This window comes from Neomonachus schauinslandi, chromosome 10 (genome assembly GCF_002201575.2).
Source record: "Neomonachus schauinslandi chromosome 10, ASM220157v2, whole genome shotgun sequence".
Lineage (NCBI taxonomy): Eukaryota > Metazoa > Chordata > Mammalia > Carnivora > Phocidae > Neomonachus > Neomonachus schauinslandi.
In genome coordinates this window covers 96,566,007-96,584,042 of record NC_058412.1, presented here as the reverse complement: position 1 = coordinate 96,584,042, position 18,036 = coordinate 96,566,007, and the positions used below count along the sequence as shown (strand labels likewise).

The 18,036-nt window shown below is 40.6% G+C and overlaps 1 protein-coding gene across 1 annotated transcript in view; it reads right to left on the bottom strand.

Moving 5' to 3' along the window:
* Positions 1-18,036, bottom strand: part of KIF16B (kinesin family member 16B) — a 296,429-nt gene that overhangs the window by 226,854 nt on the left and 51,539 nt on the right. Inside the window, exons 7-12 of the mRNA XM_021700652.1 lie at positions 17,877-18,019; positions 15,991-16,159; positions 15,676-15,807; positions 14,119-14,294; positions 7,523-7,588; positions 4,125-4,184 (exon numbers count right to left, since the gene is read on the bottom strand). Of these exons, the coding sequence (XP_021556327.1) occupies positions 4,125-4,184; positions 7,523-7,588; positions 14,119-14,294; positions 15,676-15,807; positions 15,991-16,159; positions 17,877-18,019 (746 nt within the window). The remainder of the gene's footprint in view (positions 1-4,124; positions 4,185-7,522; positions 7,589-14,118; positions 14,295-15,675; positions 15,808-15,990; positions 16,160-17,876; positions 18,020-18,036) is intronic.

Below are 18,036 nucleotides of genomic sequence, written 5' to 3'. Positions count from 1 at the left end.
AAGAGATAGTCCTTGCCCAGACCTGCTCCTGTTCAGAGGGAGAAATCAAGGCCACCGACGCCAGATTATAATGGATGCTGCAACAGAGGTAAAACCAAACGCTATAAAGGCCCAAGGAGAACAAAATCATTCCAACTGGGAAGTGGGGGAGAAGTGTGACCAGAGAGAGTGCTTCCATGTGGATTCTGAGAGGCCTTGAAAGGGGAAGGAAGCATCTGGAATGGTGGAGCAACACAGGCAAAGGCCAAGAAACACTAAGAGACCCAACGCGCAGGTATGCACAGGGACCAGCAGGACATCTGGCAGCGCAGGTGGGATCCCAGGGGTCCTGGGGCAGGGAGAACGGTCAAAGTAAACAGGGAACTGAGGAGACTGCTGCCTCTGGGAGTCTGGACTTTAATTTCCAGAAAATGAAGATTAATGAAAATAAGGAAGGCAGGTTAAGGGGCAAGAGAGTGGATATACAGAGTACATTGTGGAAGATAATAAAACTTTCATTACCTAACTGCCCAAGAATGGCCTCCTTAAGATTAACATACTTTGTACCTTCATTAGCCACTTTCAAAATAAATCCAAGGACTTTATTATGTCTTAGCCCGTTAACTTGGATCTAGGGAAGAGGTTGCCATCCACCCTGATTTCCAAGCTAGGAACCAGGGTATGAGACATTTGTGGGTAAGTGTCATGACCCAGTGAGTCAGAAAGAGAACTGAAGTCTGAGATCCGAGTTCCACAGTTCAAAACCTGAGGCTCCGCCATTGTCACCATGGTGCCACCAGCCTGGCTCTAAACAGCCATCACCCTTTCTCAGAGCATGAATGTGGCCAGCAGCCTTCCACTCTCCCTCTATCCCCGCACAAGAGGATCTTGGATCACTCATCCAGGGCAAGGGAAGCCACAGACCAAATTAAAAGAAGGGAACAAAGTTACTCCTTGGCTTGTGAGCATCCAGGAGCTCAGGATCTACTGATTTCCAGGGAAATGAAGGGATTTCCAAGTGTAATTCTGCCACTAAGGGACCTTTGCCTTACACACTGAGACTCCTACCCCTGCATGAGAGGGGGCTCCCATATATTCCAGAAGCAACTCTGCATGATATATGCTGATAGACTAATCCTGGGTCTCAAAACTGAAGGAGGAGATACAAGCATATGGCATAGACGGCTCAACACCGACAAAGATCATTCTGATGACTGAGAAGATGGGTTATGCTCCTCTCCTTAGTCCTCTCTTCAAACAATACCCATGGTTTCCTCTGAAACAAATCGCCAATACACTTAGACAAGAAAAAGCAACAAGGCAGGCAGTCACAGTGCCAACAAACACCGAATCAGCTCTCTCCTCTCCCTTCAATCCCCTGGATATTTTAACTCTCTTCATTCTTCTCCCCAAAGGTCTCTCCTTGGATGTTCAGAACTGGGGGCTTGAAAAGGACAACTGGCAAATGGGCAGAGTCAACAACTAGGTCCTGACAACGAACATAATCCTGGGAACTTACTGGTTCACTGGGCTGGTCTCTACAAAATGTGCAAATTCTCTGGAAGAGCAAGTTCCCAAAATTTGAAGACTCACATTTTAACATGGGTGTGTGTAAATTAAACCATTGATCTCAAAGCAGGTTGTACATTTACACCGTTGGCATCACCTTGTTGTGAATGAAGTTCCCCCCTGATTTTCAGTTCAGCCAAGTGACCTGCTTTGGTCAACATGATGCTAGAAGGCACAGTACAAACAAAATATTGAAACGTGCTTGCACAGCTAGTCCTGCCTGCTAGTACCTTGGCCAAGACCATTAGAACAGCATGCCCCGGACAATAGCTGGTCCAAGAGGATGATAGACATGTGGAGCAGACCTGGAACCCACCCACAGCCTGGACTGGAGCCCAGCCAAAGCAGACTCACCCAGCCACCCCCCAGCCAACCTGTACATGCATGAGGGAAAATGCTGTTTTAAGCCACTGGGTTGGAGTGGATTCTATACAGCATTACTGGAGCAAAAGCTGATTGAGGGAACAGTCCGACAAAAGAAACATGGGAAAGGATTTCATAAACCACACAGATACAAACTCATCGGATAACACTCCCTTTCCCTCATCAATTTCCAAAGAATGTTTTCAAAAACAGCATTTGAGCAGCTGCCTTTTTTTTTTTTCCCCTTCATCTCAGGCCTCAGGCACTGTCTTCCAATAAGAGAGGAAGACAGCCCTTAAAATATCAAATGTGAGCAGAAAACGACTACAGATTTAAAACTCAAATACCAGCAGAGAAATCCAAAATGGGCTTGCAAGAGCAAGAGACAGAAAAATGTGAAATATCATTAGCTTTTCTCGTAACCTTTACCACCTAGCACACATCACATTTCCACTCTTCTCATCTGAAAAGTTATTAAAAAAAAATAAAAATAAAAAGATGTATGAATAATGGAATTGCAGGACGACTTAGCTTTAGGGCCCAGAATCACCTTAGGAGGAAAAGCGTAACAAAGGACCTGATGGGTTCATCATAGCGGCTCTGAGGCAGGATCCTTCCGCGGAGCTGCCACAAAACCCCTCCTCCAGGGACCCACAGGGACCCACAGAGCCCACGGCAGAAGGGCGAGGCTCGAGTCTTCAAGGTTCTGGTGCGCTGCCGCCCATGCTGACTGGCACTGATTTTCAGAGCTAACTATTTGGTTTCTCTCTTCCTTAACTGGAACAGATTTCCATCCTCTCTCTTTGCAGATTTACCGAGGAGAGCGTACACTGTGCCATGAAAGGTCAAATGACATGGGCTTCACAGTCAGGGGAGGCGGCACTCTTTCTGAGAGCTGATGCCGCCACAGGATGAAAACTACCCATGTCTCGGGGGATGCTTATTCCACACCTGACTACCCTGAAGTGCGAGTGAGGTCCTGGCTCGGTTTCCTGCACAAAAATCTCTAGACACAGGAAACGCTGAGGAAGTACCTCAAAATAATATGACCCTATCACCAGAACCAGGAGAGGAGAAAAGAAAGTCTGGACTCAGGACCCCTCACTCAGGGCAGTGCTTTCTGTAACTGGAAGTATCTCTCAGACCATCATGACCAACCCACCCACGCTGAGAAGCACAGCACAACATCCCACCTCACGAGAAACAGTCTTTTCAAGCCCAAGAGCAGGCCAAGCCACCTAAATGGCACATGGAGAACTGAACACAATATGACCCCTCTCAGAGCTGTTAGACACAGAACTGGCCAATCCAGGCCCTTCAAGAGCTTGCTCCCATGACACAGTTAAGTGGGTGCCCTGTTTTCATGTACAGGGGATCCAAGTTAGGGTTCTGCCAAGACACGCAGCTAAACTTCATCTATCCAGCCTTGCTAATGGTAGAGGAGACTTCACTCGTCCGGGGAAGTTTTGCCTAAATAGGCCTAAAAAACAAACCCAGGATTCAGTGGTCTCTGAATCACCTACTCTCGTGGGTGAGGTCAGACACTATCAAAGCTTATATTCAGGTCTGAACCTCAAACCTGGCATGGCTGACCCTCAACAGAAGACTCAGGTTTCCTGCCAACCCAGCAAAAACTGGGAACATGAAGAAATACGTATTTTGAAGCATTTTGAGGATGAAAACTGGAGGCCACTGGTGACACCTTTCACGATGAGCCTCATCAAACAGGCAGACCATCTCTGTCTAGCCCTTGAGACACACAGATCAAAATTCCAATAGGAAACTACTAGTTCAGAAATTTCTGAAATCTAGCCATGCTAATGCATGCACATTCTACAATACTGCCGTGGAACATATATTTTTTTTTTTTCCTCATCTAACATACCACTTTTACACTGGGTTTAACAAAGGCAGGAAGGATGCCCTTGAATATTAAGGTGAGTTTAATACGTGCTGAGTCAAAAATGGAAAAACTTCAACAAGTGGAAACAGAAGTATCAGCATCCCCTTACATGTTAAAATACACAGAGCTTTAATATCTCATAGCTACATTTCCATTTCTTCAAAATCAAACCAGAACCCCAATCCCCCAAAAGTCACCGATCTTACCTTAAGCAAAGCACATAATAGCCATATTTGAGGGAGAAAGAAAAAAACGTTTTACCTATTTAAACCAAGATAATAAGATTAAGGCACCTTATTACAGTCCTTACTTTCAAAATATTTTGGGTTTCATTCCACTTATTTGTCCATTCCTTGGTCAATTCTTGAACCTAAAAGGAAAAACACACATGTATGATTGCTCCATAAGAAAATTATTGTGATTTTCTTCTAGAAAGTTTCCAAACTCTTAGAGCTTATGAAAGGATGTACGATATATTTTAATTAGGTAGCAATTTCAATCCCTGAAAGAACCATTACCAAGGATAAATCAAACAAGCTGATCTCATCCTACAACCTACATTAAGGCAAAGGAAAGAAAAAGAAAAAAATTTGTCAAGTTGCCTAGAGTTTTACAACACTCTTTTTTCATGGTATACTTAAATAAAAGCTGCTTCCTTGGATATTAACCAAAAATGACAAGGATGACAATGTCCCATTAAATGGGTTACTTTTTTTTAATTTATACTTTAGGTTCTAAAAAAATAGTGATTTATTTTTCTAATTAGATGTGGCAATTAAATCACCTTGGATGCTGCAGTTTTCTTTAAGAGATGATCTGCTTTTTTAGCTAATTAATAGGGTTTATAAATCTCATTCCATCTTTAAAAAAAAAAGGCAGCTCTTTAATTAACTTTTAGTAAAAGCAAAAACCTTTTGATAAAAATCAGCTTCTTTCCAGTCTGCTATAACTCAGGGGAGAAAACATCCCCAATTGTTGAACACAGCACAGTTGGAAACTGCTTCTCAAATTTAATGAAAATATTCTGCTGGTTCCATAAAACTTTTTAAATGGTCCTAGTAAGTCATTCTACTAAGTAACTCAGTGATAGGTAGAAAAAAAAAAGAATGTGTCCTGTAAAAAGGAATATCCTGAAGCTAAAACAGAGTAATGGCGGGGGGGGGGGGGGGGCGGTAATGACATGATTGGACAGAGGACACTCTGTCCTTGAAAGCCTTTCTCCTCCTCTAATTTAGCACCTCTGCCACCTCCGCACTCTTATCCCACCTGAACCTACTGCTCTTCCCACTGAGAAGTTAGCTTACTTAACCAGACCAAAGTGCATGCCTGAATACACCTGCTGCATGCACACTTTCTTCCAAGAGGAACACTTCCTGCAAGCCACTGAGTATGGTAACTGGAAAGGGCATTCATGTCAGAAACCTCCCTGACAGAAAGCCTTTGTGACTGACAAGAGGTGGAGAAACCGGAGCAACAGCTTACCCAAGAAGAAAACCAAAACCCACCTATATCCAATCGTTCAGTGGTCATTCATTTTACTCCATTTACCCCAAGTAGGGCTGGACTAAGTTAAAATCATATCTCCTCATTTTTACTAGTTAGTAAAGTCAAAATCCATTATCTTCTTGGTTAAAAATAAATAAATAAGAGACACAGGACCAACCCTCTCTAGCTTTGCTTTTTGTGTGTTTTTAATGGTTTGCGAAGACTGTCTTTATGGCCTGGGGCTGCACACATGCTCCGGTCTTCCATCCCGAGTGATGCCAACCTCAGTCTCTAGATAGCAATTAAAGCCACGTGGCTATCAGGGTTGTTTTGGAGAAGCTTTCAGAGAGCGAATAGTCTTATGCCTTCTCTCCCTATAGAAGAAGAAAAGACTGGTGTATGGAATTTACCAATTTATGATAATAATCAGTTAACAGATTCTCACTGGCAATTTATCTGAGATACAAAGCACTCAACAGTAAATGCTTCTGCATTTCACTGACAGGTTTGCTCTCCCTGAAGAAATGACAAGCCAGTCAACCCTTTTCCAATTCAATCAAATAATTCTAGCTTTAAACAAATTGTTAAGTATGCCTTGAGTTGATTTTACTATTGAATTTAAAGCAAATAATCTTCATTTATAAAATAGACAAGCGTGGGATACCACCTCTAACAAATGATCAGGCGGTAAGATTTACGGCCAAGCAGATAGCAAACGATTGTAAAAGGTCAGCAAAAAAACTAGATTAAACTTACAAATTGTTATGAATGAGATAGGTAGTCATTTCTGTCACAGCATGTGTAATGCACTTAAATTAAAATGTTTATTGGTCTCTCTTAACTTGCTAGGTATTCCTGAAAATGATTACTAAGAAATAATTTAAGACTATATCTGGACATTTCAAAGCACTCAAAATTAGAATTTGAGTACTAAAACATAAAATTTCATGAGAAAAATAGGGATTAAGAAACTAATGTTTTTACTAATGCTATTATCAGCAAATTCATCAGCATAATTATCTAGGGAAGTGTCAACAAGTTCCTAACTAAAACCCAATTTATATTTTCAATATTGTGTATTCTTGAAGAGCGTACCAAGAGAATCCAATTTTCTTTCTCTCTCTGTTTTAACCATTCGGCACGGTGAACAAAATCCAATCCCAAAAATGTTCTCAATGCCTGTTTTTCTTTCCACAGAGGAGTATTTTTTTAAAAAACAAGAACAGTACAGGGGCACCTGGGTGGTTCAGTCGTTAAGCATCTGCCTTCGGCTCAGGTCATGATCCCGGGGTTCTGGGATCGAGCCCCACATCGGGCTCCCTGCTCCGCGGGAAGCCTGCTTCTCCCTCTCCCACTCCCCCTGCTTGTGTTCCCTCTCTCGCTATATCTCGCTGTCAAATAAATAAAATCTTTAAAAAAAAGACAAAAAAACAAAAACAGTACAGAATCAGGTCAGCCATGAAACGTCTGGGCCACAACATCTCCAGAGCTGCCCTGTCTGCTAGGCACTCCCTGCCACTCGCTCTTCCTGCCTCAACTCTCTAACTTAAGGGAAACTAAGCATCTACCTGGAGTATTCAGAGATCTGCCAAGGGCCGCACTTCCCACCAGAAACAAAGTAAAAGGATGACAAAAACTAAACGGTGGTCATGCTTCAGCTGTGGTGAAGCTGTGGGGACCACCGCTGCTTCATGAATGCTGAACATAGCCTCCTCGACCCAAGGCTCCCGTCTGCTCTGAAGGACCCAGCAGCCTCGCTGCTTCAAGAATATAGCCTGTGTGTGAATTTCAACTGCAGTTAACTATCATGTACCAGACATTTAATAAGTCACAGAGAATGTGATAAGATATATAAAAAGTCGACTATTGTGTTTTTTTTAAATATTTCATTTGAGAGAGAGAGAGAGCGCAAGCACAAGCGGGGAGGAGGGGCAGAGGGAGAAGGAGACTCCCTGCTAAGCACAGAGCTGGAGAGGAGAGCGGGGCTCTGGCTGGATCCCAGGTCCCTGAGATCTCACGACCTGAGCTGAAGTCAAATGCTTAACTGACTGAGCCACCCAGGCGCCCCTATTGTGCTTCTTTAAAAATGGGGTGGGGCAGAGGGAGGATTAAGTGAAATGAAGAAGGAAAATGAGTTTTGAAGAGCAAGTACCAAAAAGCAGGCACTTAAAATAACAGCAAAAGTTAGAATTTAAAAAAATAACAAGTCGAGTTATCACTTACTCTTGCTTCATTCTGCTGAAGTTTTTCCTCCATACTTAAGGCTGTGGGAGAGTCTAAGAGGGCAATCTACAATTTAAGCCATAAAAGAGAACTGTAATTAGTAAACAGCAATTATCTACAGGAAGGATTTATCCATGATTGATAAATTATCAAAAAGTGCCAAATAAACTATTAGGAAGAGATAAAATGTATTGTTCCACAACCCCCCCAAAACTGTCAGTCATAACTAAGTCTTTAATTGATGGGGTACATATTTCATAATATTCAAAACCATGGCATCCTAAAACCTACATTTGCAATACAAATCAGTAAAGCAAAGGGAAAAGACAAACATGTAACATGCTGACATTCTGCCAAAATCAAACACAACCTAAATCCCTAGATCTGAAAGGATTCATCTGTTTTGAATAAGCACAATGTAAAAATTCAAAAAGAAGCGTAAGTCTTGCTCAACCACAGGCTTCTAAGATTTACACATGTTGATACATACAAATGAAACTCATTTATTTTCACTGCTCGGTTCTACTCCACGTATGGTACGGCTACACCACAATCCATTTCTTTATCCATGTTGCAAAGGTATAAAGATTGACATGAGAATGACAGGACACCAAAATCAGGTTAGAAATGGGACAAGGCAGAGAGAGACAGGAGAGGCAAAGGGAGCCAGTTGGGGCACACAGCGGCTCTGACTGTGTTCGGAACTCATAATCTGAGAGGCAGGGACCGAGCACTCCCCCCTAGGATGTCATCAGAAATAAAAGAAAGGGGTCTCAGAAAAGGTACAGATGAGAGCATATAGTCAGTGATACTGTAATAGCATTGTATGGTGACAGATGGTAGCTACACTTGTGGTGAGCATGTAGAGAAGTTGAATCACTCTGTTGTACACTAATGTAACACTGTGTGTCAACTAGACTCAAATAAAAAGAAAGAGAGAGGGTCTTCCTCCCTCCCCATCCCACGGGCAACCAGTCTTACCCAATAAGTTGTGTAAACCTGCAGTTTTTCTGGTCGTATGCAAGCATATTTTTGTTGTTTTTTAAACAAATAGCATGAATACTATTCTGAATAGTGCCATTTTCACTCAACAATATATCTTGGAGAAAATCCAGTACAAATAAATCCACTTCGTTCTTTTTGAACAATTCCAACGCACTGTACAGTGTCCCACTATATGGATATTCCATAATTTATGTTAGTACTTTCCTCTTAATGGAAATGCAGGTTTTTTCTAATCTTCTGTTTTACCAGCAATGCTATAAATGACTATCCTGTACCAGCTGCCTACCATGTACGTAGCTGTATGGATAAGTTCCTCGAAGGGAATTTGTGAGTCATTTATATGTATGCTTTTTTTTTTTTTTTAATTGCCAAGTTGTCCTCCTCAGAGACTGTAGCATTTTTTCACTATTATTTACTTTTCAATTTCTATTCAAATGAATGCAACAGCCACAAGGTGATCCTCTTAGGCTCAGTTCTACATTCAGGCTAACAAGACTACCAGGGGCCACACTCAGCCTCGGTCTACTCAGCAGAGAGCAGAGCTAACGACAGGACGGCAAGGTCCTCGTGAAGTCTCTGCAACAGTCCTCACAGCTGTCAGGAGCTACTGTCTTTGGCCCTCTTGAAGGGTTGAGATTCAAACCCGCATGTGGGGGGCTCACCCTGGCTTAGAAGCCCCACACCCCACAGGAGGCAACATCTCCTGTACAGGCATAACCTCCAAGGTCCACAAGAGACACACCCAGTTACCAGAGTCATTGCACTCAGGGAAACCCAAAGCTATGGCTTCCCGCACACATCTATAGTTATATATAGTTCATCCTAATCCAGATGCAATTCTTCTATTGACAAATAGCTGCCAGTGAAGAAATGTAAGTGCCAGGTGTTATTATGACTGCACTGTGTATATATGGTTGACAATTTTCAAAACAATTAGCAACCCCTTTATAACATGGCTAATTTTACAGACTCCACTCTTGGGATCTTTCATCTCTACTCAAAGCTGAAACATTCCTACCACATCGACTACTCAGCAGATAATCAGATTGAACACAAGCATGCAGGCTATCATGACCACCACACCTTTTGGAAACCCTACCTGAGTCCTTTTAAAAGAAATATTTGGTAAAACTAAACCATTTTCAATTAAACTACTCTTTGCACGGTGTCCATTTAGAAGAAAAATGTTCAGGATTAAATAATATTCATATGAAGTTCATGTGTTAAACCAATTCTACTACATCAAAACTGCAGTGGTTTCAACTCCCCTAACCACATGGACAAGCACCTGCTGCCTCCCGCCCTTGCCAACATACGCTGCAATCAAGCACTGTCATCTGTGCCCATCTGATAGGTTTTCTAAGAATTTTGAGGTGTAATTTACATGCAGCAAAATACACAGCTTAATGACTATTTGTCGATGTGCCCATTTTCATATATATATATTCATTTCACTAGTCTTAGTATTTGCATTTATTGTATTTTAAGGGACTGAGCATATTTTCATAGATTAGGAACCATCTGAAACTTTTTTCTGTGAACTGTGCTCATATTCTTTGTTCACTTTTCTATCAGCTTGTGATCTTTCATCTTTTTTTAATATTTTATTTGAGAGAGAGAGAGAATAAGCAAGCACAAATGGGAGGGGGAAGAGCAGAGGGAGAAGCAGGCTCCCTGCTGAGCAGGGAGCCTGACATGGGCTTGATCCCAGGACCCCAGGATCGTGACCTGCGTCAAAGGCAGACTCTTAACTGACTGAGCCACCCAGGTGCCCCTATCTTATCTTTTTAATAGAAGCTCTTTTCATAATAAAGTGCACAAGTTGCCAATCCTCTTTTCCTGGTTTGTACTGATTACAGCAAATTTTTATGGTGTCATGTAAATATGCTATGTTCTTCCTTACCTTGGTCTGTGTGAGCTCTCATGAAATGAGAAAGAGGAGTTATGGTTCCCTGTGGCAAATGTGTTTGGCTCTGTCTCCTGCTATTTCCTATAGTGTCTTTGGTTGTTTTTTGTTTTTTTTCCCTTTATAAAAGCTGACATTATGTTTGATTTTAATTATGAATTTCACTCTTTGCTGTAATAAAGTGCTTTTTCTAGGAATACATAATATACATAAAATGTAAAAACAACATAATGCTGTTTTCGTACCTCTTTCTTTCCCCTTTGAATTACCGGGTGGGCCTGTGCTCAGTCTTACAAACATCATGTAACAGTTTTACTCTGTGACCCTCTCAGAGATGTGTCTATCTTAAAAGTTTGCACGTGATGACATTTCTATTATCTAGCTATCATTTAAAGTTTCTCTGTGACTCCAGCTACACAAATGAGAAATTCATTCTACTTCCATCTTCTCTTCTTGTCTTGCTTTGCCTCCTGACTTTTCTGGCTTATTTCATTTCTATATTGTTTAATTTTCTCATCTCCGGATACATTCAAGAGAAAAGGAGTTCACTGACATTCTCTCTGCCAGATTCAAAGCAGAAGTCTGAAAATATGCTTTAAATATAACAAAAGAGGACACTTGAAAAGACAAGCGATCAAAATGCTTGACTTCATTAACCATCTGAGAAGTGCACACTAAAGTCCTCTGTAACACAACTCTGTAGCCATTGGATGGTTACAATGAGCAATGGGCAATCCCATTGGTGTGGCTGGAGACCTGCAGCAACTAGAGCTGGCACTTTCATACACTGATGGTGGAATCTCACCTGGTAGAGGCTCTTTAAAAAATTGTCTGGCAGCATTTGCTAAAACTTAACACATGTACACCTTCTGACCCACCAACTCCACTCTTAGGTGTAAACCTAGCAGAAATGCATCCATTACATTCACTAAAAGACATGGAGAAGAGAGTCAATAGCAGCACTAATAGCCCCAGAAAGGAAACTCCCCAAATGCCCATCAAAATTAGAATGCATAAATGAGCTGGGACATACATGTATGATGGCATTCAATACAGCAGTGAGAATGAACAGATCTATAACTACATGCAACAACGTGGATCAACCTCACAAACACAACACTGAATGAAAGAAATGAGATCAAAAGAGTATATACTGCATGACTCCATTTATATAAAGAAAAACTGGCAACAGTAAAACTTAATCTATGCCCTCAGAAGTCAGGGTAATGGTTACTCTTGAAGGAAATGGCAGGTAGTACCTGGAAAGGGGACATCAAGGGGGTTTTCCAGGGGGCTGGTAAATTTCTGTTCCTTCATGTGTGTGCAGGTTAGATGGATGGATTCAGCTTGCGAAAATTCACTGATTTGGATTCTTACAATATGTAATTTTCCTGTACATACGCAATTCTTCAATAAAGAGTTCAAACATATGTATGTATATACAAACTACTACATATATATCTGTATATCTCTATGTAGTAAGCAAATACATGTTTGATTCTTGTGCTTTATTTGCGTTGTGCTTTTGAAACTCTGATGCACATGACATTTTGCATTGGCAAATACATAAACTTATTAAAAGGAGGAGCTGATTTTTATTTAGCTGTCCTTAAGCAAATAATAGAACTTTGATTTGAATAACATTCTCAATGAACCATGGCAGCATTTGGAATATTATAGGAATAGAGCAATGTCATCAGAAAAAATTATACAGAGATTTTTAATGGGCACTTAAGAACACCTGCTTATTTTATTGAGCATCACAAATTTAATTAATTTAGGATAAGCCTGTATTGTCTCACAATAATTTATAGTTTCATAGTATAATAAATTATTTTAAATTGGGACTTCTGTTTTTATTATAATGTATTAGGTTTAACAAAGAATTTTATCTTCAATGCACTCTAAAATAGACTTAACTATCTTTTCCATCCTCACCCTCAAAACCACAGCAACAAAAATACTCCTTTAATAATTTGGTCATGAAAGAAGATAAAAGGCAACTGGCACACACAATACCTCTGAAGACACTCCTCAGATAATGTAAAAGTTTTAATAAATTAAAGTTTTCTGTCCATATAATAAAGCTCCGTTCAAGGATTTCCTCAGTTTAATTTAAAAAAAGCTGGTCTTTTTTTTCCTTCATTCCCATAACTTAGTAAACCATTAAGTACAACAAGTTCCATTAAGAATTTTCCAAATCTTTCCTTCATATATAATAGTTTGGGTGATCCTATCAAATCACCCTTAAATGTTCACCTCAGATAAGTAACGTTTTAATAACACTGAAAAAAAGATCCCAATAACATGGTGTATGAATTAAAATGACTATCATGATTCATGTCATAAGTTAGAGTCTGACATCACATAGAGCTGGATCATTCATTCTGGCAACTTCCTTTCACACACAGGAAAGGTCCACATCAAAACATAAAATATACATGGAGATATTTCTAAGTGCAATGAACAATTCCTATTCCACTGTCGTCTGCCATTGTATGGGAAAGAACTGTCAGGTGTATTCCAGGACACAGGAAACTCAGTGAGGTTTTCATCCTGCTGATAGTTTCAGGGGCCAAACCACTTACAGTATGTCAAAGGCTTCAAGGGCCATATATTCCTAGATGAAAAGCTGTTCTAGAGAGAGCACTCTGCTTTTAAAGAAAAGCATTTTTTTAATGATACACTTAAGACATCCATTTACGGGTTAAGAAAATGGGAAGAAACGGATCTTTGTTTATTTCTAACTTGAATCTAAGTTGAATATTTTTTTTTTAAGATTTTATTTATTTATTTATTTGAGAGAGAGAGAGAGAGAGAGAGAGAAACAGCATGAGAGGGGATAGGGTCAGAAGGAGAAGCAGGCTCCCCGCCGAGCCGGGAGCCCGATGTGGGACTCGATCCCAGGACTCCGGGATCATGACCTGAGCCGAAGGCAGTCGCTTAACCAACTGAGCCACCCAGGCGCCCAAAGTTGAATATTTTAAAAAGCTATCCCTGATTTTCTTTCAAGGTGGCCTTTCTTCACAACAGCATCTAAAACCTATAGAACCTAATTCACGCTACTCATCTCAAAATGTAACTCTTTGTGTACACTATGAAGGTCACTGTGAAAAAAACAAAAGGACAAAGCCCCTTCACTAGAATCCCAAAAAAACCTGAAGTGAGGCCATTTTGACAATCAAGGCCTCAGGGACACCATGTCAGCCAGCCACAGGCTTGTCACACATGTCACTGTATCACATAACCACCTCTGTAATGGGCAATACAAAATAGATTCGGAAAGGTCTTCAAACAAGTCTTTCATTCTGTTAAAATACATTTTCAAGTCATAAAATGCATGGGTAGAATTTTAAATATTACTCCAAGCACCTCAATTTCCTTCCACTAATGGAGATTATGCTGCTAATCCTACTGCATGCTAAGTTTCCATCCATAATTGATAACTATTAGATAGTTAATCATTTCAGGTTTAGTGGATAAAATCTTCCACACGGAGCACATAATGAATGCAAAGGCCAATGGGAGGGTAATGTAAAGGAGAGACTGGCTAACTCATTCAAAGCTTTACTTAGCACTTATTTACTCAAATCAATACAACAAGTGAGATAATTGTCTCATTAAGATCTAGAAATAGATGTCATTACTCAAAGAAAATTATCCATAAATCTCAGAAAAACCCAACCTGATTCCCTTGAGCGAGCAGTGTCTTCAGTCTGGCTATTTCAGCACGCAGCTCACGGATGAGTTTGACGTTGGCGTCCTCATTAATAGTAGGCTTGTTGATGATGTTTTTGGCTCTATTTGCATAGCGAAGAGTACTTAGGGTTTCTCCGTAATTGACATCAGCAGGTGAAATGGCTGTGAAGAATGAATTCAAAAAATAATTTATCCAGCACTCCGTGTTTCATTTAACACAAAGTTGGTTCGTAATTTAAAAGTCAGATTAACCCCAGGTCATTGGATAGACTAAATATTCATTGCCACAGTAATGAATATTAAAAATTATCTAAGATTTATAGGAAAGGTGCTCACTATACCAAATTAAATGTCATTTTGCTCCTCTTAAGTCTAGAATCAGCTAGCTATTTAACCAACTCTAAAATGAGATATGAGATACTCCACCGTACTTTAAGGAGTTTCTCTGTTGAAGACACACAAAGAAGATGATTTCAAGATTATCTGTATACTTCTCAATATTACATAGAAATTAAAATACTTTTAAAAGTTTTGGCAAAGCCTACCACCTATAAAAATCTAAAGCATGATCATTTTTCAAAACAGTAAGTCAGTGAATTCTTTTCCTCCTAACGCTTTGGTTAATTGCCCTGCCCCCACCACAGCCTGTAGGGCTCAGGTAACTAGACAGTTGCATCTGGGGTACACACCCCAGGATAGATCCCTTTTCTCCAGCGTTAATGCAAGGCCTGCGGAGTGGGGAATATGCAAACAAGGGAAGGGAAGGGGAGAAAAGGCAAGAGAAAGTGGGTTTAAAAGTTTCTGAGTTCCGGGCGCCTGGGTGGCTCAGTTGGTTAAGCGACTGCCTTCGGCTCAGGTCATGATCCTGGAGTCCCTGGATCGAGTCCCGCATCGGGCTCCCTGCTCGGCAGGGAGTCTGCTTCTCCCTCTGACCCTCCTCCCTCTCATGCTCTCTGTATCTCATTCTCTCTGTCTCAAATAAATAAATAAAATCTTTAAAAAAAAAAAAAAAAGTTTCTGAGTTCCCCCACGCGACTGTCTCCCCCTTGCACATTTTTCTTCTCTGCTACACTTCTTCCTGTTAGTGATAATGCAGCAGCACAGTATAGAACTGCTATCATTTATGTGCATTGTTGTTTTTCCTCTCAATTCTCATTTTAAATTCCACATGTACTGCTTTAGAATAGAAAAACAGAAGTTGGGTTATTTTCACTTTATATTCCTATAATGATTTTCTCCTGTGAGCTCGTGGATTGAAAAGTTTCTATCCTGTACTTTGAGCAAAGAAAGGGTAAGAGTCATTCCGCACATAGTATCCTAGCTTGCACAACACATGGTAAGTTTATCTAACTAGGAAACGGGAAAGAGAGTTAATAATAGGATAGTGTAGATGGGATTAGTCATTTTCTTCAAGATAGAAAAATTATTATTTTTAAGATAAAAAAAAAGGTACTATTTCCTAATGAGACACTTGAAACTTACACATCTACAGTTAGTTCACATAAAACACTATATACTGAGGAAAAGAACTTGGAATTCTTACTGGCGATCATGATGGTTTTAGAGTTCCCACCAAGGCTATCTTTCAACAACCAAGTCAAAACAGAATCCCTGTAAGGCACAAAAACTTGCTTCTTCTTCACAAGAGGGTTTGCCGCATCCTGAGATAAGTCAGCTGCACGGGAGAAAAAGAAAAAAGAAAGAAAACAACAATTAGTGAGGTTTTTTGCTCTAATTTCGCTTCAGAAAACCTTGAGGCTATAATCTCGGTCTGTAACACAAACACTAGACATAACTGCTTCGTGCTAATACAGTACCGCGAAGAGTAAGAGGCAGCAGGGGACAAGCAGAAACCCACCTAAGGCAGAAATGACATTTCCCAGAGTCACGAGGGATTTGTTAATATTCCCCCCTTCCTTCAGTCTAACCCCAGTGGCACCGGTGGCATCTGCGCGCTCACTTCCAGCAAGATCGACTAGGTGGATCTTACTCACGGTTTCACACGGCATTTCAGAATCAAATTTCGCCTGTAGCAAAACATAAAAGCAAAACTGAAGAGGTGTAAAGAGCCCTGATGTTGTCTGTGATACAAATCCTAATTATTTTCCACGCCTCACTGTGATTTCTCAGGGTAGGGTTGTTTTTCGTTGGTGGTGGTGGTGGTTGTTGTTTTAATCTCGCTGTTTCATAGGCCTTCTCACTGATTATAGAAACTTCCAAATGAAACTGAATACAACAGAAGTTGACCATACGTCATTCTTAAACTTTCTGAAGAACTGTTCCATTACTCCAATCACTCGGTCGTTCTCAACAAAGGCTTACTGAGTCTGACTGTGGCAGAACAGGACGCAAGTCGTTGAGGGCACTCACAAAGAAAAAAGAAGTAAACAAATAACTAGTTTTGTTCTCATCTGGAATCTTCAGCATTCCAAGCACAAGGGCTCTCCAAAATAGGATAAATGTAGACAGTTATGTAAGAGATAATCTGACCGTTATTCAATGTTAAAACTTGTTTCACAAATTATAAAAAAACTGAAAACCTTAAATAATGTATTCCTTGATTCTGAATTCTACCAAAATTTTACCTTCCCAAAGACTTTTAACCTATATTTAATAGTCTGAACTGAAATGCCAAAAAGAAATTACCATACTTTGATAGAAATGTAAGCCTCTTACAAACTAGGGATGGCCACATCCTAATCTACATTAACCAGAAAGGAGAAAATCCAATAAACTACAGTAAATCAAAAAGCAAAGATCTGGGGTGCCTGGGTGGCTCAGTCGGTTAAGCGTCTGCCTTCAGCACAGGTCATGATCCCAGGATCCTGGGATCGAGCCCCACATCAAGCTCCCTGCTCAGGAGGGATCTGCTGCTTCTCCCTTTCCTGCCCCCTGCTTGTACTCTCTCTCTCTCTCTCTCTCTCTGTCAAATAAATAAATAAAATATTAAAAAATAAGAAAAGCAAAGATCTAACTAAAGGTAAAGATGTGGAGCATTTATTGGGAGTTGTTCTGATTGACCTTTGAGAATTTTTTTTTAATTTTCTTTGCTCTGTGATCCCCTTCCTTAATTAAACACTATCTTTTTGTATCTGATATGTTCAATGGTTAATACAGGTCAGGACATCCCCAAACTCCTAACACATGTTGAAGCCCTGAGAGGACCTTCTGTGTATGTTTGCATTCATCTGTTCTACTGGCCTAGGTCTTAAAATATTTACCCTCAATAATTTCAGCACATATTCAAAATGCTCTCCACCTCCTGATCAGAATGAGTTCTTACATCAGTACTTAAAAATGTCGGTTGCCCTTTAATATCATTCTCATAATCCTAATCAACACTGTGGGGTGAGTGCCATGGAGCGATAATGTACCACAATGAGTTACTCACCTTGGCCCCTAGCTGGTCTGACTTGGCAATCCATTATCTCCCACAGAGCTCGCAACAATGAAAACTTTTGCTTAATTATGCACAAAGCAAGCTTTTTTTTATGTCTAGAGCAGGGCGGAAGCCTGCTAAGTATTTCTTAAGGGTACACATCTGGACATTTCAAACGACTGTGACTGTAACCACCGAGAGAGACTGCACACAGCACATGTTCGACTCCAATTAACAAGGAAATGACAGGCAGTCACCTTTGCCTGCCGCTGCTCCTGGTTCAACAATGATCAGTCCTCAGCTGGTGCTAATCACCTAGTAAAGACCTCAGGGATGGAGCCAGCCGGCCCTGCAGCTGCCCTCACCTGAGTGAACTTGATGGTGAAGATGGCATGAGACCTGCTACTGACGTCGTTCATCCCAGTCGCTGCTGTGGTTCGATTGATATTTCCCGCATCCATCAGTTCTTCGACATCACTGTAATTCTGTACTAAATGTTTGGATAAATCTGGGGAAAAAAAGTGT